This window comes from Apteryx mantelli, chromosome Z, assembly GCF_036417845.1.
Source record: "Apteryx mantelli isolate bAptMan1 chromosome Z, bAptMan1.hap1, whole genome shotgun sequence".
NCBI classification, from domain to species: Eukaryota; Metazoa; Chordata; class Aves; order Apterygiformes; family Apterygidae; genus Apteryx; species Apteryx mantelli.
In genome coordinates this window covers 72266618-72291943 of record NC_090020.1, presented here as the reverse complement: position 1 = coordinate 72291943, position 25326 = coordinate 72266618, and the positions used below count along the sequence as shown (strand labels likewise).

The window sequence follows — 25326 nt, the reverse complement described above, 5'->3', positions numbered from 1 at the left end:
TAATGATTATTTATACTAAAAATTAAAGGATTGAAATCAAATGGGTGTAAATGGGTTGAGAATATATTTAAAGAGGGGATTAGAAAAAAATTTAGCTTACTTAGGGGAGTGAAGTTCAAGAATGACCTTTCAAAGAGCATAGAAGAGGCAAGAGACCAATAAGGTTCGAGGATGCTACATGAACAATTTATGAAAGAGATTTTATGAGAGGATAGGGAGGATTAGGAACAAAAATCTGTCAGATGCGGGATACTAACTGTATTGCAAAGCCACCTGGGTACTTGGTCAGCATGCCTTGGTCACACTGAGAGTTATATCTACTACTGTGGTAGGTTTCCCTAGGCTATTCCCCCTACCATTACTTTTTTTTTTTTTTCCTTTACAGGAATATGCATGTGCAGCTATTGAGGACTTGCTCTGTCTGTTAGGCATTTCCTGATCTCTGGTAGCTCTGCTCTTGATGAAGGCTGCTGTTGCTCCCACACTGCAGTAGCATCAGATCTTCCACCAAGAACAGCTTTATTCCAGGTGCACAGTGCCATAAAGCATATGTGCAATAGGTCTGGTGCTTTCTGAAATGCCCCAGGATGACTGCAGGTGTGCTAGGCATGCAGATGCTCTGTTCATCTAGGAAATCCCATCTTTACACTTGGGAATGCTAAATAAGCATATTTCCCTTTCTGTGGTTGGGAGGGAACTGTTCATGGTGGCAGGAACCAGACCTTTTTCAGTCTGCCTCTGTAGTACAGGGTATGACTCACTTTCTTCAGTCATCAGTACTTTTTGATTTTTCAAATGGTCTCTTCCCATAGAGGCCTTGGGAACTCCTACTCTCCTGCTTTCTTTTGTGGCATTTGATGTTTTGGTAAGAGTTTTCAGACTCATTTGTGGTGGGCAGGAGGCAGGGAAGGAACATTCCCAGACACTCTTCCAGACACGGACTGCATGTGTGCAAGGGACTGATCTCTTTTGATCTGGTGACTTCTACCTTTCCTGTTTTAACAAATTGCTTAGCCCTAGTTAGTTCCTAACTTTTAAAAATAAATCTGTTTTCTTGTGTCTTGCTTCCATGTGGATCTTCTGGTGTCTAGTAGAATAGCTTAGTTCACAGTAGTGCCTTTTCTTAAATAGGGACACTGATTTCCTTCTGTCTAGTTAACCTAGCTGCCTTTTTTCATGAAACTTCTAGGAACTTTGTATCTTTGAGAGCTATCCTTCCTCTCCACCCGCAACCAAATTTTCTTGCAATTGACCATCAGGTTAAGAAGTTATTGAGGCAGACTGACAAACAGATGCAACAACAGTACAATTGCCTCAGCCTTGTTTTCTTTGCAAGTTTTGATAAAAATATAGTAATACAACTCCTGTATCCCTTTGTGATGTACCTCTGATTTCAAATAAAAATCTCAAATATATTGACTTATACAAGATACAATATCAAACTTTTCAGCAAACATTCGGAGGAGGAGGAGGAGGAGGAGGAGGAGTAACAACTCTAGTAAGGCTGAATGTCTTTAAAAACATCAGTGACTGAGGGTCTGAATTAGATGTAAGACATGTGGGGGTGGAAATAAATCCACAAGGGCAATTTATGAAGAGCAGTGACTCTCCCAGATTCTTTACTAATCATATACTATCGGTCAGCTGAAGTTACTATATATTTTTCTGATATTTACACTGGATTTCTTGAAAATGGGTTTGAAAACACCTACCACAAAGAACTATGAGAAAACCTCTGACAAGGGAACTCCATTATGCTAGTGAATAACAAAGACTGATAATTCATGTTCTAATGACAGCAGCAGGCAAATAAAAGAAGGAGCACACCCACTGCATCAGTTCGCCTCCATTAATATGTTTATTGATACATTACTTTGTTTTGATTAGCAATGATTTAAACTGCGGGTGCTTGTAAATCATGGTGTTCCATTGCTTTTGGAAAGCTAGCTGGCCAGCAGGAACTTTGATTTGTAAAATTGGCTTGGAATTCATTATTGTTTTCTAAAAAAGAAGAAAGAACAGTGAAGAAGTGATAGCATATAGTTACTGCAACATAATCAGATATTTGCATATATTGTTCAACATTTTAAGTGAATTAGTAGTCTTGTGGCTTTCCAGGAACATGATTCCACTGTCTCTTAAATATGGTTGTAATACAAACTAAGTCTTATGAAGAATTAATTAAAACACATATTGTGACTTTCAGAAGCCTTGAGTATGTAAGGTTTCCACTGGCTTCAGTTGGAAGAGTGAGTGCTCAACACGTCTGATATTTCAGGAGCCAAAGTTAGGTTAATTTTTTTAAAAGAGCTTTTACTATGCCACACAGGAGGAAACATGTCTGAATATGTATGTGTCATGAATAATCATCATGGTATTTACCATTGTGGCTGAATATAAATATGTCTGTGACGTACTGCAGAAATAAAATTAAGCCGCTCATGAGATTTTTAAAATAGGGCCAGCTGCACTGCGTCAGTCAAAGGCTAATTTGATACCATGTTTCTAATAACAGGCAGAAGCCTGGGGAAGATTGTACGTGAACAGGGAAAGACACAGAAATACTTCCCCCGAATACTCCCCCATCCCCCCAAAATTGACACTTCAGAGTCTTCCTGAGCTAGCATCATTATCTGCATGTTTGAGAGCCTTACATTATTTTGTCTTGAGTTTTTTAAAATGCATATTTACTTTTGTTATGTACACTGTGTGAGGGACCATTCTTCAGTTTGTTTTGCATATGCCACTGATAGTTTTATTTAATGTCCCCTTGTTCTTATATTTGTCTTCCTCATGTCACTCATGATTTTACAGCTCTGTATCATATTATTTCCTCAGTTTCCTTTCTTCCAACTCCTGAAACAAATTATGGAAAGAGTAGCTTTGACAGCCTGGAGATAAGCTGCTGTTGAAAGCAGTGTGTAATTCTCTGATGTAAGGCTAGCTGGTTCCCTGAAGGTTAGCGTGTGCTACTGGCCAAGCTTTCTTCAGGACGCTTCACAAGTAGAGGACTGGACATAGTTGAACTCTACTGAAGATGAGACAGAGCTGGCACAGAAGAAATCTGATACATATCTTTGGCCCAGGTGGAGGTCATTTTGCATGGCTTACCATCAGGATGTTTCAGTGATGACATGCACAAGATCCTTTCCTTATCTTGCCACCTCTTTTCCTCTGTGGCCTTGCAAGGGTAAAGGAACTAATGGTAACCCATCAAGCCTAAAACCCAAACACTTTATCCTGGGCCTGAAAGCTTTTACTCTCACATTCATGGGGCGCACAAGCTTCTTGTGCTCAGCAGGTGAAGAAAATTGAGACCACCTTGTCGTGTTACGGACTAGAGCATCAGTCCTCAGAATACTTCTTGTTTTTTGCTTTACTTTGGAGTGTTATTTTAAAAATAAAAATTGACAAAACCTTGCTGATAAACATTTTCTAAAACCCCAGTTTTCTTCCAACGTAAAAGGTTCAAAACTGCTGTAACAGTAGCTCTGGTGGATCTAAGTGTACTTACCAAATATGAAAGTTCAAGCTCCCAAACTGTCTTTTATATCATGAACAAAAAATGTGTCTCTTTCTTTTTCCTAAGACATAAATTTTCTGATGGAGAGTATGGCTGGAGGTGTTATCTGGATTTCAAGGGTTGGGTTTTTAGTCTGTTCTTATCACAGAATCACAGAATGGTTGAGGTTGGAAGGGACCTCTGGAAATCGTCTAAGTCTGTGTTGATCTGTGTGGCTGACTGTGAGTATATGTGTGCATGTGTTGTACATGTGTGTTTGTATGAACTTCATTTTACTCCCAAAGTTCTGTGATATAATGTTACTCATCAAGACATGCAAAAACAAATATAGCCATTCACAAATTGGAGCAACAAGGTGGCTGTTTTTAAAAACTATCTCAAGTCACAGATTTAGATGAAACATGTAACCAGGCTTATCCATGTCACAGCTTCAATATTGTTACTGGAATGCCCCAAATGTTGGCTGACTGTTGGCTGACTAAACAGCAATAATACATTAGTACCTAAGAGGGGCTGCTTACCTGTTTTTGAGCTGCATAACTATTTTGCTTCACCACAGGGCCGTTTTTCAATGCTTTCTCCTTGGCATGGTCTGCCACCAGGTTCTGGTGCAGGGTTATTACACTCACGAGTTCGAGTGCTTTCTCCACTCACACAGGCAGACCAGGCACTCCAACAGCTCCAGCCTCCATCAGTGACAACTGATATTAAGACACCATACTAAGATTAGTACAGCATCTCTCTGCCTTCTGTGCAGTGACAGAGATATCATTAACTGGAGTTTTTTTGAGGGTGGACAAGGTGGACCATGGTTCAGTTCTTGCTTTCTCAGTTATGGTGACTCTACAGATCATTGCATATTCTAGCATACATCCCATCTGCACAGACTTGACTATTGAAAACTCCATGTCAGCAGCACTTCTTAAGTGCCCAGAGGTTTCAAAATTTTGTCACCCTAGGAAGCTGCTGGAGTATTTGCCACCTGTACCTCAAAAATGTGGCCATAGGGAATAAATATACTGCATAGCAAATTTTTTACACAGTTAACTGTGGAACTGCATTCATCTCCCTCTTCCCTTTTGTGGATCAATCTAACATTAAGCTAGCAGAGTAGATATGAAATGTGATCATGTGTTAGCAAGCACGATGCTTTTGCAGGAAACTGAAGACAAACCAGTTTATGACATTGTGAGAGTGATTTTGCGTGAATTTAATTTACAGCCCTGATTCTCTACCATTACTCCAGCATGCTTCAGTAATGTTCCTATTTACTTAAATTACTTTGGGGTGTCATTCTAAGACACAGTAATGTATGTGGGACAAAGAACTCTAATGAGTGCCCTCTTCATGGAAAGATCCTAGTAACTTACACTAACTGCCACACTATCTACCCATGGGATTTGACAGCAGTAGGTATAAGGGGGTACTGTGACATCCTTATGTCTTATGGTGGCTCATTTTATCTGAATATTGTTCATATTAATAAACATGCTCATTTTAATCTGTCTGAAATATTTACTAACCTTTAGTTAGTGTAGATTTGGAAATCTGACAAGCAATTCCCTTAAAGTAGCTAGAGCACATGCATGTACAGGCTCCATCTACCAGCACAACGGTGCCTCCATTTTTGCAAGGTTCACATTTGCACACACTGTATTCAGTAATGTAGTCCTCAATTGCTCTTTCCAAATTTTGTTTCTTTAAATATGCATCTCTCATCTTAACTGGAACAAGCGTATGTATTGGAGAAGGCTGTAGAAGAAAATAGGCTGTGTATAACAGACTTTTCGATAGTTCTGAATCCTTTTGATATAAACATCACTAAAGTAAGCATCTGAAGAAAAAGGCTAGATCTGTCAAGATGAAGAAAATACCTTAAAGTTAATAATAAACTTGGGCCTTACCTCCATCTCATAACAAAAGCTTTAAAACTGCAAGAGACCCAGCTTAGAAGAGACTGTACTTACCCGTTGCTGTATCACTACTGGAGCATCAACCAATGACTTAGCCCACTGTATGTAATCCTCTACATTAACTGCTTTTAATCCTCGCAGTAACATTTCTTTTATTTTAACTGAAAAATCAATCTTCCCTCCATCAACTAAGGAAATGATATCATCAATGACTGCATCATCCTTATGTTGTGCTGTAGAAAGAAAGCAGAGGGGAAAAGAAGGAAAGTTTAACATCCATACAACTTGAAGAATAATTGTCCTTTTAGCACAACTAGTCCAGTTCTTTAAAATGACAGGAGATAGAAGAACCCTTCACTTAGTGGTCATGGTGGAATTCCATCTGTCTTTGCTTGCAGTTAGTATGTGGGAAGAAATCTTCTATTTTTCAATTAAATCAGAAAACCCTATACCTGAAGGTAAAAGAAATAGGTAGGTCAGAATGAGATAGGTTATGGAGATCTTAGTCATTTGATAACAAACCAAGGAAAATATGAATAATACTACTGTATTACCTGAGCTGGACGGGAATAGGGCAGGAATTGGAATAGTAGGAGCTTGCACTTCATGATTAAAACATAAGAATAGAGCAACACTAGACAGACTTGAAATAACTGCCTCTCCTGTGCTCGACAACAAACACTTCACTCCTTTCCTCTTGCAGTTGCTATGTGATAAAAGGCTCATCTCCAGGCACGCAAAGGAGCACACAGAAATAATGACAAGCAGGGGAACCTGAGTAACCTAATCAGAGGAATGGAGCCCCTGCCCCTCCCAGGGCTGTTCCAGGTGAGCCATCAGCTCCATAGGCTGACAACAGGAGAGGCTCTCTGGATTGCCTTACAGACTGAGGGAGGTTACTGTCTAGGGGGTATGGGACTAATTAGGATTAAGGATAAATGGCTTGGGAACCAAGTATCAAAGTGGCCATAAATCTGGGCTGGATACGTGCGTTTCTCTATAAGTGAGACAACTCGAGGAGTTGGCTACTAAGGCTACTGGGGGTCCAGACCAACCACTGGAGACCCTAAGGTGTGGGGGTCAACTGTGTGTGTGTGTGTGTGTGGCAATTGGAGGCAAGAGGATCCAAGAGCCAGTTACTGCATAGGTTGAATGTCTAAGGCCAGCTGCTGGAGGAATCCATATTGTCTATATTTAAATATTTCCCACTAACAGCCCTTCCTCCTGATCAGTGAGAGAGGGGAACAGGATGAGGCCATAGGTGCTATTTGGGTTTCCGTGAGTGCTGTGTTTCTGTCTGTGTTGATCTGTGTGGCTGGCTATGAGTACATGTGTGTATTTGTTGTACATGTGTGTTTGTATGTGTGCCTACTAGGAATACATGTTCAGCCTTGCTACAGGTTGGACCAGGGGGCATGGAGTTACAGTAGCTTCACCTCTACTGGATTTGTCCTTATGTAATCACCATATCAATTATAAACAGGGAATAAAATGGCATCATCTTTCCTTAAGCAAAATGTAAGGATATACTTACATTTGTCCTTCACCTTAATCTTTCCACATTTATCATCATTAATATCAAGATTGGCATTCAATCCTTTATATGCTATGCTGGCATCTAAATGATAGCCAAGACATTTTTTTACATCTTCTACGGTGATACCTGCAAGTGGAAATAATTAGGTGATTATTACAGGGACAGAATGGCCATAAAGAATGTAATTATATTATTCTTCTAGGATAAATTTCAAGACTATTAGAAATGTTTTATGGCTTTCTTCCTCCCAGTCCTCTTTTGTTTTCTCCTCTTCCATGTAATGAATTTGAGGCTAACTGACTGCATTTGAAGTGACTACACTGAAGCAGGTGAGATCTGCAGTGATTAGGAAAATGCTAAGAACCCTCCAAAAACTCATTTATGTTTTTCTTTCTTTACTTAAAAGTAGATATTTTGTCTTTCTCCTGTTTATCATTTCCTCTTTCTATGTGCTAAATTATTGAGTTCTCTCAGCTTCTGTCTCCCACCCTCAAACAAATTTTCTCACTCCTTTTACCCATACACTTAATCAACACCACTAATCTCCTATGTGCACTCTTTTCCCTTAAATTCCAATCCTCCTCTATCCTCTAGTACCTCCAGCACATCTTTTCTGTCTATTGAGCTCAAGCATTTGATCTGAAACTTTACCCTTTGTTCAGAGAGACTTTGCTTAAGTTTGGATCTTAAAAAAAGAGCAGCACAATCTCCAGCTGTTGAAAAGAACACTACTATGATCCATAAGTGACATCTTTGCCCCATGTCCCTTGGAATATTTTGAACATTGCATGGCAATATTACTCTTAATGCTTCATGCAGCAGGTATTTATTTTCTGACCTCCAAAATCAGCTTCAGAATGATCACTTAAACCCATCACAAAACCACACGTGCCTGAACTGCATGAGGGAGGATTAAGTTACTGCTTTCCTATCTTAACCAGGGTAAGGAAAATTCCAGTGTGAATGTTAAAGTCTATAAAAACAGTTTCAACATGGTCAACTATATCATGTGATTTCTGGGAAGTTCTTCAATTTATCTATTATTTTGTGCCACTGCCATACTCACAGTGATTGCAGCACAAGAAGATACCGACTGGCAAAATGAATTTAAGGTTTAGCCAGATTTCCTAGGCATTGCAGATTTCTTGTGAATCAGATCCCACCACTAATTTTTGTGAATATTTTGAATAGTTCTATTTAAGATTTTTTTTTAAGTGACATGCTTAAAATATAGACTTCCAATAAAAATGCTGGAAGTTACAAAGACAGATTCTCATCTCTTGAACTGGTGTAATTCTGTACTGATGCCACTGATGGCACACATTGAACTGTGCTGTCCTCAGTAAAGCTCCATATGTATATGCATGTGTCCTCATCCATTTCTCTGTGTGACAGTGATAATCTGCATGCCAGAACTAGGCCAGTAGAATGCATACCTGATTGAGACATAGTGTAATCATCTAGCACATACACAAGTTCATATTTTCCTCCCACAGCTCCAGAGACCGCATAGTGAGTTCCATAATCTTCTAGGAATTTGAAATATTCCCCCTTATCATATTCAGCAGGCAGAAAGTTTAGATCATCAAGGAAACTATCTGTAAGACGGACATCACGACTTCGCATTTGGAATCTTCCGAGCTGAATCTTTCCTTTTACATGCAGAAAGGTTTGTTTCTGAATACACCAGTGGGAAGAAAGCAGGAGATGAGAGTGCCATTCTGGTATGCAGTACAGCAGGAAAATCTATTCTATTTTACGTTTAAAGAAACTGTAGCACTTTTAAACACTGTATTCAATCTAGCATGCTGGAACAGGGACAAACTTGTTTAAATGAAATAGTAAGTTCTCTAAAATGTCATCTAGTATTTTAACTGAGGAAGTAGCAAGAAATTTAGCTAATTTCTGTTTTTCCAATTTTGCAACGCTCTCCATTTGCTAATTTCAGTAAACCTTTTGTGATCTATTTGATGACAGGGTTTTCCCTCTAAGTACACTATCTATAGAAAGTGCCTTCCTGACTTAATTTTATAACATAGAAAAATAATTCTATATGGCTTGCCAGATAATAGAAGCTGTTCCGGCCTGCACACTGAGGTCAGCTGGAGTTTTGCCTTTGTTTGTAATTAGAACAGAACTGAGTTCTCTCTTTTTGGAATCACTTCTCTTTATTCTCAGACTGCCTGAATGAAGGGCACTGCTCCAGTTAAAAAAACAAAAAGATGAAACGGCATCGTAAAGTGAAAATTAGTCGGGAAAAGAACCCTCTGGGGCATGTGACCCATACATACATTCTAACTTGAGGTTTCACAATCTGTACAGTCATAAATTACACTGCTGATGATTTTATGTCATAGTCTCAACTGAGACCTATCTGCTGCATATAATACAGGACATCTTGTGAAATAGTAGCACTTAAGGCTGTAAACAAACACAAGCCTTCCAAACTCCATTTTTATCTGCAGTATTTATGTGGGTCCCTTCACAGTAGTGCCTAATAAGAAATAAATAAGAGGGATTTAACAACTGACCATCACATCAGGTGGTGCCACTTAAGAGATCTTAAACCCCCCACTCAAATTTTGTTTAGGAATGGCAGAAATCTTCAGGCAGCTAAATTTCAGTGAGGAAATTTTTGTGGGTGCAAATATTTCTGCCATCAGCAAGTACAAAATCTCTTACTCTGCTGATGTTCCCAGGCTGCTCCAGGCTCTAACTCACGCCTAAGCCCTGGCAGGATTCTTAGGCCAGGGATTCCTATTACACCAACCTGCAGCAACGTGAGTTTATGGTGATAGACCTCTGCTGGTGAGGGATTCTTACTCATTATCTGAACTGATTGCAGAGCAAGGATTTGAAGCCAAAACTCTCACTGCAGGTCACTAGACTACAAGTGGCCTGAATACCTCCTGAGATACAGAACCAAATCTTTTGAGTCTGTAGAGATGAATGCTTTTACATCTTGGCTTCCACCCCAAGAAACAACCTATATCAATACACTGCCAGTGTATTACATTATTTTATTCAGTATGTATGTATTCAGCATTATTTTAACTAACCAGTTATAAAATTTATCTTAGTTTTCCATTAAATCTATGTGATCTCCTGGTCTCTGAAGGTTTCCTGAAAAAAAAAGACTGACAAGAAACTGGAAAGATTGAATTACTTGAGGCAGATATATTCTGCTAAGGCTACTTCTGTGCTAGTAAATAAAATGCGATAGGGCCTTTTCTCTGTTTCAAAGGGAAAGGGGAGAGGCATGGCTTGTGTGCACCCCCAAAATCTGCTTGCTTTGTCCAGACTGCCTACTGGGAACATTCCCTTGGTCCTGTGGTCCCCTGCAGCCTGCTTGGCATTGTTTGAGAGCACTAGAGCTGGCGCAGACTAAGCCGTGGCAGGCAGTGTGCTAATAAAACAAGACAGATAATCAAATGCCAGTGCTAATACCCGTGCCTCTTAGATCAGGCTAGTTTATTAGCACAGTCATACCTAAGTGGCCGAGGTCTGACCTTTGGGTTATTATTATATCTATTTTGCTTGTCCAAGCTTACCTACCTTTAGGCCTACTCACTGGCAATTTTTCATCCCAGGACTTGATCTAATTTGTCCACACTGCACTAGATCAGAGCTGCTCTGTAATCAAGATGAGACCAGAGATCTCTGGCCCTTCCTAATGTCAAGGCCCCATTGAAGATGAGGGTGGTTGCTAGTCGACAGAAACAGTAGGAACAATAAGCTAGATGTGATTACGCTTTTAGCCACCTCTGAAATCTTAACCCTAGTATTGCCAGTATTTCATTTTTGTGAATAAATGCCAGAAAAGTAGTAGGCAACTAGAATATTTAGAAAGATTAATAGTGCTTTTTTCTGACATTATGTAAATTTTAGTGTTTGTAAAATCACTGAATTAAACATGTTAGCATGATTAAACTTACCCTTTCTGTGGTGCTTTGCAGGACAGAACTTAAACTTGAATTCTTGCTATAGTGATACTTGAAATTTCCTTTTACAGTTTCTTTGTCACTTGCATCAGTAGGTGTGTATTTCAGAGACAGATCAGCCTTAAATTGTCTTTGTTTTTCTATGTAAACCTCTCGGATCATTTCTGCACGATCATGATAGTACTCAGCTGTGAAGGTTTTGTCTGCTTTTGTCTTAGAAAAGATGATGAAAAGATTGCACGAGTAGTTAAAAAAGGCAGTAAAAGAAAATCTATGTAGCACTTTGAAGTTGTATGTTTTATCTATGTTATCAATACAAAAAATATATATGAAACAGGTGCTAATATGAACACAGCAGATGAGCATAAAGGGTGGAAACCTGCATCACTTTGTATGCTAGTTGGACTGTCTTTGAACAAACAGAATAACAGAAAAAGCTGAGTTTTTTTCTGAATAGCAAAGTCATTCCACAGAAAGTATTAATAAAGGCTAAATGGCATTTTGAACTAGAAAATTATTTTTCACCAACCCCCCCCCCCCCAATCTTTACTAAATTGTTGGTTTGTCTCTTGGAAATGTTCAATTTTCATTGAAAAAGCAAATGCTTGAAACTCAAAATATTTTGACTCAGCTGGAGGATGTGATTCAGCTAAATCAATAATTTGATTTGTCTTGGTTCTCCCAGAACCTTATGGGGGTTTTTATGTGGTTTCCTTGTGTATTCAGCCTCTCCTGAGATCCAGGCTCCCAAGGCTGGCTGCATCTGTTAAGCTCCATTGTAGCCAGAAACTGTTATGGAAAAAATCCCTCACTATGTGGACAGATGATGCTGTCCAAAAGGAGGTGTAATCCAAGCAGGAAGTCTCATCTTCAGAAGAAAACAGGAGCACAATGCCTTAATGGCAGCATATCTATATTTAACAATGTTAGGACCTTCACAAATGAAAAAAATTACATGATTTTTTTTTCCCTGGATGGAAGAAAAGCATCTTCTCTTGGTCTTTAGTTTTGATTTCTCTGCAGATCAAGAAAAAAACACCTCAGACTTGATATTCTGCACATGTAATCGGATCTGCCAAGTGTTGGGCACTGAGGATGGAGCCACATATGCCTTACTACTCTCTTACATTCCTTCCCCCTGTTCCACGGGGCTTGCATCTGAGGCATGTGCAGGGCCTCTGCCATACCCTGTGGCCAGGTGTCACATGCAGCATGATATCAAGATGTGAGAGAGCCACTGAGAGCCAGTGGAAGTGCCATGTAGAGGTGTCCCCATACAGGGAGAAGATAACTTCCCTAACAAAAACCTTGTCTTGCTGGCCTTTCTTTAGACGACTTGTGTATCCCCTGTGTGGACACACTGTACTCTGTGTCACAACATGAGGATTCCCAGGTCACTTGCAGACTGTGCCCTGTTGCTTGTAATGCGGCTTGGTATGCCCGGTATTACAGTGGGGGACAGCAGGAAGCCACATGGTCTGTGTAAGGGACTATGATTTCAAAAGTATCATCACCAGTGGTTTGAGTTTCTACAGTATTTGGGTAGTCAAACATCAAAATTTTGTTTTGTTTTCCAAAACACCTGAGCAGCCAGCCTATGAAAATTGGATTTGTTCACTGCATCTCATGTTGAATATCCAAAACCACAACCCAGTGGAAAAAATTAGCCAAAAAGCTGGACTCTGTGGAAGCACTTGAATTTAGTTTGACAAAAGTAGTAAAGAATCTCTCAAAGATTTATAAAGCTGAAATAATCTAAGACATTTAAAAAAAAATCATACCAACTTGCATGCAATTGCATCAGAAACTGCCTTTATGACAGAAATGTGGTTGTGTTCATTTTTTAAATTTTAGATATTTATTCTTTTCCCTAGAAGCACCCTTTAATGCCAAAAAACATAGCCCATCTTGGAGTATTCATCAGATATAACTAGCCCCCCCCCCCCCAATTCTATTTTAATGATTTCTGCTATTGCAAGCTATGAGGAAAAGCCAGAAATATTCAGTTTTGGGTTTTGGCATGAATCTTTTCTTAGAGCTCTAACAAATGAAAACAAATGGAAATACCACCCCTCTCCCCAAAACACCTCATCTGGATCAGCTCAGTGGTTCAAAAGTGAACAGAAAACTGCAGTGACAATGTTTCAGTGAGTGTTAAGTCTCAGCATGTAACACTGTCAATGTAATTTATATGTGTCAACAGTTCCCTTACATTTAAGGAATAATAGTCTCCAGCTCATTCCTAGAATGCAAACAAGATTTATTAATAGGTCTCAACTTCTGAAATTATTTAGAATTCTGATTTAGCTTACTTATAGCAGACAATGGCTAATTCATAATGCCTATTTCAATGTTGTTTTCTTTTGCATATTTTAGCAGAACAGTAATGGAAAAAGATTCTGTGTCAAAATCAAATACAAGCAATGATTTCTGGGTCAGATTTGCTCATTTTGGGGAGGGTCTCATTTAAATTGTCATTGTTCTATGAAGTTCCTGCTTATAGGGATAGGCAATACATTTGTAAATATAATACTTACTTTGCTTTCTCAAACATAGCTGAAATAATTGAGATTTCTAAGATCATCAGCATTTGGGTGTTCAAACCTCAGGGAAGTCATTGTATGAATCTCTAAAGGTCTGTTAGTTTTCCTCAGTAGGAAAGAGAAAGTCAGCACAGATTAAGAAACCCAAGCAGGACCCGGGTGTTAGGATGTTTTTCCTGCACTTTTATCAGTCTTTTGTGTGTCCTTGAAAATGTGGTAAAAGTTTCAAGGTATCTGGTAAAAGTTAGGTGTCATATTTCTTTCTTTACATCTACTGTTTTTCTCTTCCATTCATATTATAAACATTCTAGAAAGACACTTTCATTTACTATGTGCAATTACAGCATCGAATGCAATGGAAATTTATTTGGAGCAACTGAGCTTAATTGCTAATGCAAATGATAACACAACCTGTTGCCCTCTGGACTTTATCAAAAGCTTAATGCTAAAGAGCTTTTACCACCTGACTCAAGAGATATGTGGAGTCTTCCAAGAGGATGTCAGGATTCAGCTTCAGTTAAACACATCCTAGATTGCACAGAAGGACTTACATCGTAATTGAGAACACCAACGTTCCATGGCTTGCGGTAGTACGTCCGCGTGTTCCCATCACGCACTCTTTCACAAAGGCCGTTGAAAAAGTCATTGTCAAATGGACTGGCCATTGGCTGCATCCCTAAAACATTGATTCTACAACAGAAACACAAGAGAGGTTGCAGTTCAGAAAAGGAGGTGTCAGCACCCATAGCCTCTTGACAATAGTATTATGATCAGAAAAATTGTATTTTGTAAGAGACAGAATACAGCTGGGGAACTGAATTTTTGGTGATCAGAAGAACCTTGTTCCACCACAACAGGTTGCTTCACCTCTTGTGCTCCTGTTTTCTCATCCATTTAATGGAGATCATGATACATCTTTTGTAAAGCACTTAAAGGGCCACGAATGAAAAATAAACAAACAAATAAGATGATAGATATTAAATATCAAACACAGTGAGAACCTTTGGAATTGAAAGGCGGTGGAAACCATTTCTTTTTAAACAATATATTTGTTAGGAGTCATTCCTTATAGGTTTAAAAAGGACATTTCAACAGCTATTTTTATCTTGTTTTTTCGTAACTCATATTAGTTTGTTTGCTGATAGAAACTTTAATATCAAATGTACACTAGACCCATCAAACCTGTAGAAGGAATATACAGCCACTCCTGGCTTTGGTCTCTTCTCCCAGGGAGTGACCTGGTAGAGTAGTTGAATCTCCTGGGGCAGGTGAGAGGAAATTTGGATCACAATAAATCCAGAAAAGAGGGCACATTGTTTTTATAGCTCTATATGCCTATGTACCCATGCACAAGAGATACATCTAAAACAACTTCTCCTTGTGGGATTCCATATTGTTTTTTGCCTTTCCATGTCTGTTTCATACACTGAGAGCTTTCCAGGGGCCACAGTATTTATGTCTGATACATGTTCATATACCTAAGGGGGTATAGAAAATGGCTATCAATTCACTAAAGATGTCAGCATCACAACTGCACATCTATACAACATTTTCTCATGAGAGACTAAAGTAATAGATTATAATAGAAATAATAAAGTAGCTACTTCTAAAAATGCTTAAGTACCTGGCTCACTTCCATGTGTTACAAAGGCAGCACTTTGGCCCTTGTGCAATAGCATCAAAATGAAATGGAGGATGTAGCCTTCTCATTTAAACACAAGGTGGTGCTGTGATATACTTTTATTTTGGTCTGTTCCAGTTTGGATAGCCGCCTTATTACTCAATTTGTAGATACACTGTGTGTCCTACTTTTGTTTTACTTAAAGTAAAAGAGACCCATCAGAGTCTGAGAACAAAAAGATGAATTTTCAATTTAGATTAATGAGGAAAGCTCCTGTAAACAACAAAGGTCTGGAGAAGTGAAAAATTAAGTACTAAAAAAAAGTTGCAGGCAGGTTGCCGTTGCAGTAATACAGCCCGTTGTGTAAAATAATCAAGATACATTGTCTCCCTCTTAGATATGCATGTTAGTGAAATAATTGGGAATGACTAATTCTTTATGAAAGATCACTTGAAAAGATGGTTTAAATATAAAGATTATATTTATATATAAGCATTGTATGCATGTACATATACATATCATTTCTATATATATGTTATTAACATAATGATTAATGATTTATTTAGTGTCCATAGTCTGGATAAGTATTTTATCATCCCAATGTGTATGAAAGAAAACCATAGTTAGGTGTTCTTCGGAAGTTGCATGGTGTTTCTGAATACAAATGAGAACATCATTCAGATTCCACTTTTGGGAATGGCAGTCTACCCCAGTGTTTTCAGCTGGCTTTGGAGACAGTCCTAGACTCCTCACAAGGCCCAGTACTAACATTATATTTCTTCATTACATACCCTTGCCCTGCAGTCCTGCCAATTTCTGACACATCAATATCATGATTACGGCATGGCGATCGTGGGTCTGATTCACAGTTATCTTCATCAGAAAAGTCTCCACAGTCATTATCTACATTACACACAAGACGTTGCTTTATACATCGACCTAAACAAAGAATAAACATTGAATGAATCATTTGTTTTTCTAAGATGGACTTTAAGTACTGCCCCCCCTGCAGCTATTCTTTACTAAGATCTGCCTCTTAGACATATATTTTCATTATTGTCAGAAGGAAATAGAATCTTACTCCCAGCATCCTTCAGATGAAAAAAAACATACTATGAAATTGGCTTATTAGCTTACTGGGATAGCTAAAAAAACTAAGTGACAGGTGAACTGCTGTCATTGCAGGAAGTTAATATTTCCTTTGATTGTTTCTGTATTCATCTTTGATTATTAGATTTTTAAAATTGTATTATGAGAATACAGGAAAATACTAAGTCAGTATCAACAAAGAATTATTTCTGAGTTGTTTAAACCGTTGCTCTTGGGAGAACATGAACTATAGTGAGTTGTGTTTTAAAGCAGCAGTGAAATATTAATTCCATTGAGGTCAGGTAGGGTTTCACTGTAGGTTTTACAAAGACTGATTTTTTTCTACATGATTTAAAGATTTGGGGTAAATTTAGCCCTAGCATAACAAGAAGACACTTGCTCCTATCAGCTACCTTGCCTGTAGAGTGCCACAGAATGGCTTTGAACTACTATTTAAACATATACTTTGTAATTTTTCTTTCTCTACTTGGACTTCATAGTATTTGAAACACAGACAAAATTGACAGTGGCTTGGGACTCAAAATCCACCTAGCAGCTTTCCTTTTCTGTATTGATTATTTTATTACCATTAACATTTCCTTTTTCATTTTGATTTGTGATGAGTCTTGAAGATTACATTAATTCATATGCATGTACAGTTCTACAAATGTATACTTTACTTGGGATCTAGAGGCATTCTGATCTCCAGCAGACATGTACTGTACTATTGTGGTCACTTAAACCTCCCTACCCATTTTGTCAAAATTCTTTCAGTTCTAGTTTTTCCCAGTGATTTTTCATAAAACATAAGGGTTCTGTTCCAGGTGGAATGGGTATGCTGGAAAGAGGGAAACTCATAGTAAGTCAGCTTTTAACCACGGAGCAGAAAAAACAGGAAAGGAATTTAAACACAGATACAAATTATTAAGAGAGATGAGGGGAATGCACCCATTCTCAAGCATTGTTCATGCTCTGGTTTGGGCCTCATGGCTTTTCAACCCACCTCCATACATGTTAGGGGCTCTGTTTAAACCTTAGTGCTAAGGCACGGCTTCAGGAAGTTATCCCCAACAAGCAAAGCAGTGAAGCATGTATCTCTCTTTTGATGCTTATTGACTTAATGGATATTGACTGAGCTTCTTCATGGAACTAAGTAAAAAGTGGCTTGCGGAGTTATTGCGTAACTCATTATGGTGTGAAAACAAAACCTACCAGAATTGCATTGAAAGTCAGTACCACAGTCTGGTTCTGGTTCTTCAGGACAAACTTGGCTGGTTTTACAGCTTTGTACATCTCTCAAAGTCTCCAGGCATGATTTTCCACCAAACTGTCCAAATTTTTCAATATTTCTAGACCGAAACTTGAAAGATAAGTAACAGTATTAACATTTCTTGGAGAGAAGAGAGAAGTGCCAGAACTGAGGGATTTCCAGCTGAACTTTGAACTTTCCAGAACAAAGGATCTTTAGTGAGATTTTTGGTTGAGAAGTAAATACTTGTACAGCAACATTTAATTAATAACAATGTTTTAGCAAGCATATAGAGATGCTTATTTTTCACTATTTTGTTTACAAGAAATCCAAGGAGGAAACTGCATCATATTTTATATGCTTTCAAGTCTGTGCTTAGAAGAAAGTAATTCTAGTCCATTAATTTTACATGAATTTCACAGATTTGGATGAATATAGATCATCTGTAAGCCTGCCTCTGGAAGTCATTGCATTTTTATCTGTTACCAGTAGGCATTAGCTACTTTTGGGGCACCAGTAATTAGTAAAGTTTTTTGGGACTTGGAATTCTTGCAACTTCATGAGGCAAAACGATGATATAATCAACAAGGAACTGTCTTTCATATTTTTGAACTTTCATAGGAAGAACTCCCCTGAGAAAGCAAAAATCTGATTTTGACAAAAATACCACTTTTTATTTAAAAAGGAAAAATGTATTAAAAGTAAGGTTCTTAACAGAACCATCCCCATGGCCAAAAAAAGATTATTTCTATCAAAAAAACATTTTGAATGAGAACGCTTGACCAGTTTTGTACACTGGATGCAGCCTTCCCTTATTACTACAGCTTCAGGTCTGAAATGATTATGCGTTTCATCAGATCATGAATGTATGTTTGGCATGTATTAAGGGTTGCAATCTGATATTTTCCCAAATCCAAAAGGCAGGCAGATAAATTTCCTGTGATTGATTGTCACTTTGAAACAAAGGCTTACAGCTATAGCTTACCCTTTGATATGTGCATGGGTCACAGGGCCCCCATTCACTCCAGCCACTCAGCTTACAGTCTATCGGAGATGGAGCATTCAGTTCTCTTGTCTCCCTGTGGAAAGCTTTCTCTGAAGAGCTGTCAGACAAAACATCCCAATACAGTCCCGGGCAGTACACTGAAATCATGCCTGAGTTTGTTTTTAAACCAGAGACCAATGTTTTGGGAGCATCTTCAAGCTGTCTCCTGGTTTCACTTTTGTAGCAGTATGTGGTACTTAGATTTATAAACTCTTTCATACCGGTTTAAAATTAAATTTTATAGAAAAAAAAAAAAAGAGTCAAAGACTTAATAAGCCAGTCCTTTCCTTTTCTGGATCTTTGTGCATACTCATGCCTTTCTGGTGGATCATGTTATACCATGAATTGAGTAAAATGAAATAGTAATACATGGAGAATGTCTGTAGTTCCTTTGTAAGACAAGAGCTGTGTCCTCCCTGTTCAGAACTAAAGACGTCGGTGCTGACCTAGCAACACCTCCCTAATTGTCAAATTACTACAATACATCTTTTTAATTTTTGAACTTATTAACTTTAATGGAGTTGCCCTTAAAAATAAGTAAAAGTTTAAATGCTTTTCTGAGTTGAAAGAAGTCTCATAAATAAAGGTACTATTTGTTAATAGGCTAACCTATATAGTTGGAAAAAGCAGACAAGCGTTTAGCTAACTAATTACTTCTTCAGTTTGCTGAGTTGAATGAGTTGCCAGTTAGGTTTCAGTCAAAGGCCTGGATTTTTTAGAGTGACTCCTCATTTTGATGCCCAGCCTGAAATACCATGAAACTCTTGTCTCTCAGTAAGTGAAAGGGCATCATTTTATAAAAACCCAGTTTCTTGAAAGTACCACAGTTAGACATTAAAAATGGATGCACTGTAGGATAACTAGTCCATTTTAAAAAGCAAGGCCAGTAGTTTACAGATGACCTTATCTTCACAGGTAACGATGCTGCAAAGCAGAGGAGTGAGGGAGCTTTAGGGTCTAACCTGCCTGGTTTGCTCTCTGTAATTTATTAAATTTTGGCCTTACATGCTGAATATTCATCTGCTACATGGTAATTATTTCTGCACCCTGCAGGTAAATATGGGGGTCTCTGCTCTGCAGTGGGACCTTCTCTGCTGAGCCCAGCATGTTGGTAAATCTGCAGCTCCCCTAGTCTGATGTATGCACTTTTTTTTGCAGGCAGGGCTTTGCCCTGCACTTTTTGATCCCCTTCCCTTGTACAAATATGCCAGGTGACCAAATAAATGTAACCTGATTCCACGAAATTGAGAAATCTGCAGTTTGGACAAAGAAGATATACTAGTCAGCTCAGCCTTCCATTGCCATTTATTGTATGTTTAGGTTACATACCTAGTAAGATGGTACTGAGACGCTAAGTCGACCTGTGTCTCTTTCCAGCCATTGAATCTTAAACAGCTCAGTGATCACATGCTTGCTGTGCAACCTTTATACACTCAGCTCACCCTGACTGGCTCGTATGCTTCAGGGGTTTTGCTGTTGCACTACCAGTAAACACGCACAGCAGCTGCTGCTGGAAGAATCCATATCATGCTCTCGTGCTGCACTGCCTGCTGCTTCTATACAACTCTCTTCCCAGAAGCCTCTTGCTCGTAAGCTCGGACTGGCTTGGGGTGTTGCCTTCAACATGTGGGATTCTAATAAGACAAGCAAGGAATGAAAAATTCTCTACATACAATAGGGACCTTCCAAACTCTAGGCTGGTAGGGAAGTGTGAAGCTTTGCTGTATGCAAAGCACCAGGTACTGGGGTGGCTGGCCCAGGATCCAAATCTGACCTTGAGAGAAGTCCATTTTACCCAGAATTCCCTTTCACTGAATACATGCTGGACTCTAAGCACCTAAATTCATAACCCATCGCTTGTTGGTAGCACACTGAAAACTTGTCTTGTTCTTATGCTTCTCACTGAGCATCCTCTAATGGTCACTATCAGAAATAGGCTAATGGATCAGCTGGCTCTTTGCTTTGGCCAAATATGATTGTTATTAAATTCATCAGAGTACCCTTAATCTGAAGCTTTTCTTCTGATTTCATACGCACACTTAGTGGCTAGCTTTCTTTCTCCAGTGCTGTTGAGGCTTACATATCCCCAAACACTCTGCAAGGTGCATGTATTTCAGAGGCTGACTAAGCATACGTACATCAGGATAACAAAGGAGATCTAGCTAGGGAACTGATACAGATTTTTCGAGTAATAAATCGACCTGAAGTTGCATTGGAGTGGCACTTACTTTGCATTATAACAAAGTTGGGGGGGGGGGAGAGGAAGAGGTAGAGAAAGAGGAAACCACATCTTTTAGAATCTTTTTGTCCTAGAAGATAGTTACACTGAAGATGGAGACAACATGCACAAGTGGATTCAGGGGATATGCCATCTGGCTATAAAAAAAAAAATCATCACTCTGAGAACAATTAAACATTGGATTAGGTTACCCTGAGAAGTAGTAGAATCTTCCATACTGGAAATATTCAAGACAGCTTGATAGGACTCTGGATAACCTAATCTAAGGCCCTACTTTCAACAGAAGGTCATACCAGATGTTTTCTAGAGGGCCTTTCCACCCTAGACTTTTTCATGAGTTTACAATTTATGAAATTCTGGGAAGCTGTAACATATTTGAAGTTCAATGTAGCCCAACTGCTCCCTGGCCTCTTCAATTCTTTTAGCTATAATTAGTTCATCTTACAAATACTTCAACAATACTACAATTTACTATAGCATCATAATAGGCAGACAGTACTTTGAAAAGCTGCTGTACAATATTCTACTAAGTATTTTTGCAACTCAGCATGAAGGTAACATCAGTAGATTTTTATTTCTTCCCTCCATTGATCTTTCCTGTATCTGCAAAGATCATTGCATATATGACCTCCATCTGCTTACTGACATAGGACTGTAAACTTTGAAGGTAACATCTATTCTGGCATTTTAGGGAGAAGATGGACCAGTTGTCCTTTAACATAGTAGGAGTGGGAACCCTCAAAGATATATTTAGGTACCTAGTAGGATTTCCAAAGGCATTTCATATCTCATTCCTATCAATTTCAATTATTTAAGTGCCTTAGAAATGCACTTCTGAACCTTTAAAATATTACTTTAAAAATGCAAAAAAGTAAAAAGGGTACATGAAGAGCACTGTGTATGAGGGGAGTCTAAAGGAGGAATCAGCCACAAGCTAATACAGCTCCCAAAGATTCTCCTGAAAGTTCCTATAAACCATTATTTTGAGTCTGCAACAAGACAGGAAAGGCTGAATTGGGTTTTTCCAGTGTAAATGAAGGTTTTGCCAGGTACCATCTTTCTGAAAGCCAGAGATGATGATGGTTGGCTGAGCTGACTTTCAGGAGGCAAAGGTTTTTACTTAAATCCAGCTGAGCAACTTCTGCTTGAACATGCCTTTTGCATGAGTGAGGTACACATACGCTTGGTCTCCCTCCAGGTTGTAGCACAGGGTTCACATGATTTGCTGCAGACCCAGCTTTGAGGTTTCAGACTTTCAGAAATTCTAAGCAATACATATGGGAAGAATTTTTTTTTTTTTTTTTTTTTTTTTTTTTTTTTTTTGAGTAAAAGTCACTTGGGGCTGGTGGGGGTGGATTTGGGAAAATTGGCATCTTGTCACCTGCACATTCAAGCCATTCTCCCTGGGTTTAATTACTATAAAGGAGGTATTAAGGCTAACAATTCAAATAGGACAAGAGGGGAAAGCAGTTTAGGTACGGAAGAATGCCACTAAAGGCAGTAGCTAGGAGAAAGAACTTCAGAGGCAAGTGTGGAAATCAAAATACGTTCTCTACGAACCCTGACTTGGCACTGTACACCTTCATGCCACCCAGCTTCACCAGTGATTTATTAGTGAATTATACTTCAAAATACAGAGCCCTTTTGTCCATCTGTTACAAAACAGAGGACACAAAAAGGCTTTGTTTGATGGTTAGCACTGATCAGCAGAGAAGGCATAGCTCTTAGAGTTGAAGACATGATAGCATCATGTGAAGGCATACTTATACCAACTGTAATTGCTAGTGCCATAATGCAGCAGCACAGACTTTGGTATGATATGTAGTCAAGCAGTTGGCCCATGTTGCCTACTATGGACTCTGTAATAATCTCTTCTGGCTGGATTATGTAACTGAACTTATCAGATTTGTGCTGTAATTGGATCTAAATGTTCAAGCAATAAGAATTATCAAAACACCACTATGAAAGGAAAGCATTAAGAATTATAGTTCTGAAAGCTCTTCTACCAGCTCTGTTTGGGTACTTCAGACAATGTCAAAGCCACCCTCAGGCCTAGACACATGCACATAAGGCAACACTTGGTTGTGCAGACAACATTCACACATGATCATAAAATATTATGCATATTGCAGTTTAAGCCTTAAAGCAGAGGGATCCAAGTTTATTCTTATGCTGCATATAGCTATTATGAGATTCTTGCACATTCTTACAGGATTTAGTACTGGCCATTCTCATAAGTGTGATACAGACTAGGCAGATCTCCAATTTCAGGCAGTGTAGTTATTCCTGTGTTTTCACATGTTTTTGTATGGGTTAAGCCCTTGATTCTCCTTCTAAAGATACTATAGTGGGGGGCGGGGAGAGAGGGAAGTTATACTACCAGAGAATCAGAGATAGATAGGCTAGGAGACTTGAGATATTAGTATAACTACTGTCAGCAGAAAACTGAGCATCTTCAGAAAGACATCAGGCAGACTGAGATTAGGTTATACTTTCACCCTCAACATGCAATAGAAAACTGCTGCTTGAGCTCCACCTTCCTGCTAGAAGATAGCTTAAATGGCTTTCAGCCCCCTTTGTTGTGCCCTGTACATGTAAAATAAGAAGAGTTCCATTTGACTCCTCTTGAAAGATAGGAAGACTTCTCCCTTTTAGTTGGATATACAAATAAACTACCAGTGGAAGTGTCTGCATTATAGATTTATGCTCTATATTGGAGAAATATAACACTATAGAGACCTGCAAAAGACCAAAGGACACTTACCTTCTGCTTTCCCCCAAAAGTGAGGCAGCTACTTCTAAAACGCATAGTACAGATAAAAGCTGCAGAATAACATGCATGCTTCTCATTTTGCAGCTGAGTAGAGAAGAATTGTCATAACTGAATTCGAAATTTCTTTATTTGTTCCTTTTGTTATTTATTACCACGAGAACAAACAAATCAGCGCTTACAAACATGAAAGTCCCAGTTACTGGCAGAACTGACTTATGGTAAGTGCTCTAAAGTCCACTTTTTCTATGTGAAGACTGGGAAATAGCATAAAATAGTTTTAAGATAAAACAAATGTTTTTATTTACTAGTATCTTTAAACATAGGGAAAAATTTTTCTATTCAATTAGAGGACAGTTAACTGGCTAGTAAAAGCAGTTACTGCAGCAACTTGCATAAGGAACAAATAGTCCCTAAGTGTTTACAAGAACAAATTCAGCTTCTAACATGTTTGGAATTTTCTTGTGGAGCCTTGCAGATTTTTTTTTTTTTTTTTTTTAAAGCCAATACAAGAGAAAAGCTCCTTCAAAACCACAAAAACTGTGTGCTGAAAACTCTTCTAGCTTTCACTGTCACCAAAATTTAAACCACAGGATAGCTTTTTAGAAGGCATTCTTGTTCAGCAGTTTGCTATAATCCAGACTTAAGGCATCATGTGTTGGACACAGTCACAAGACAGAAGTAACTCATGAATAAGCTGCTGTTTAACAGTTAAGAGTTGTTTAAGTATCTAGACTCAAGCTTAAAGTGGTCACGTAGCATAAGGATATTCCACAATGCTACAAGTAGATCCAAAAATTTAATTTTAATTCTGTTCCCACCCTCACCTTTAAGTGGAAGAGGGCAGGCAGCATTTTTTCCTAATCCTTAACTTGGGATAATTTCCATTTAGAGAAATGTAAAACTGATGCAGCTTCAATGCTAATCTAAGGAATTCAGTTGCACTAAACTCCTATGTTGAACAAGAGTCCAGGACAGTTATACAGACACTTGTAATATTGAAGCAGTTATCATGAAACACTACAAGTGATGCTATGTACCATTGACAGTTTGTGGTTCTTTAAGCGAGGGACTTAAAGTGAACAGGCATTCAAACTAAGCTAGCAGACCAGCAGGCATCTTTGACCAGCCTTTAAGAGGTCCTTCTGACCCAACTCAGTTCTACAATAGTTGTTTAAGCTAGGTTGTCAGGATGATCACTACTAAGTTATAGTATTGCTGTTAATTTTAGTTTGGCTAGCCAAATACTCATTTAGATGCTTAGCTCAAGTTCTTCTGTATTCTAGTCTTATATGTCAGGCTGACAATTATAACTGTCTCCAGTACTAGAGCCTAGTCTAAAACAGTAAGTTTAATGCCTAAGAATTAATTCATCTTCATTAAACAAAAAAAAAAAAAAAACCAACACAACTAGAAAATTTGTTCTGAATGAGCTAGATATTTCCCTGCTTTAATTTGGTTCCCCCTGCATCAGTTACCTCTTACGAGCAGTTGGAATAGACAGCTTAGTTACATTGAATGGGAGGAATGAATTTTATGAAGACAAGTGCCCAGCTTCCACACCCTTGCAGAATGGGATGAGAAAGCATCTTTAGCCAATGGACAGCTTGAGTTTGTCAATACTTCTGAGCCTAATGGGATGAACTTCTAGTAACAACTTACTGTATGTAGAGTGAGTCAGCCTAGGAGACCACTCAGAACTGGGATTTTATATTTTACTGTGGGGCAGCAAGTGCTTAACAGGCCTGACTGAAGGAGTTACAGCAAAACTTAACACCATGAATAAGATAGCCATAGTAAGAAACAGCAAGACAGAAACAATTCTTAGCAGGCTCTGAACTCCTAGTGTCAGCTAA

The 25326-nt window shown here is 38.6% G+C and overlaps 1 protein-coding gene across 1 annotated transcript; it reads right to left on the bottom strand.

Moving 5' to 3' along the window:
• Positions 1–1917: 1917 nt before the first annotated feature.
• On the bottom strand, positions 1918–25302 carry C9 (complement C9). Its single transcript, XM_013961105.2, has 12 exons — positions 23465–25302; positions 18402–18519; positions 17380–17527; positions 15870–16017; positions 14009–14147; positions 10909–11127; positions 8410–8650; positions 6971–7099; positions 5491–5669; positions 5047–5275; positions 4045–4224; positions 1918–2001 (listed from the first exon to the last, which is right to left on the bottom strand). Exons 1-11 carry the CDS (start codon positions 23548–23550, stop codon positions 4064–4066), a joined length of 1797 nt encoding a protein of 598 aa, XP_013816559.1. The 5' UTR covers positions 23551–25302; the 3' UTR covers positions 1918–2001; positions 4045–4063.
• Positions 25303–25326: the final 24 nt, after the last annotated feature.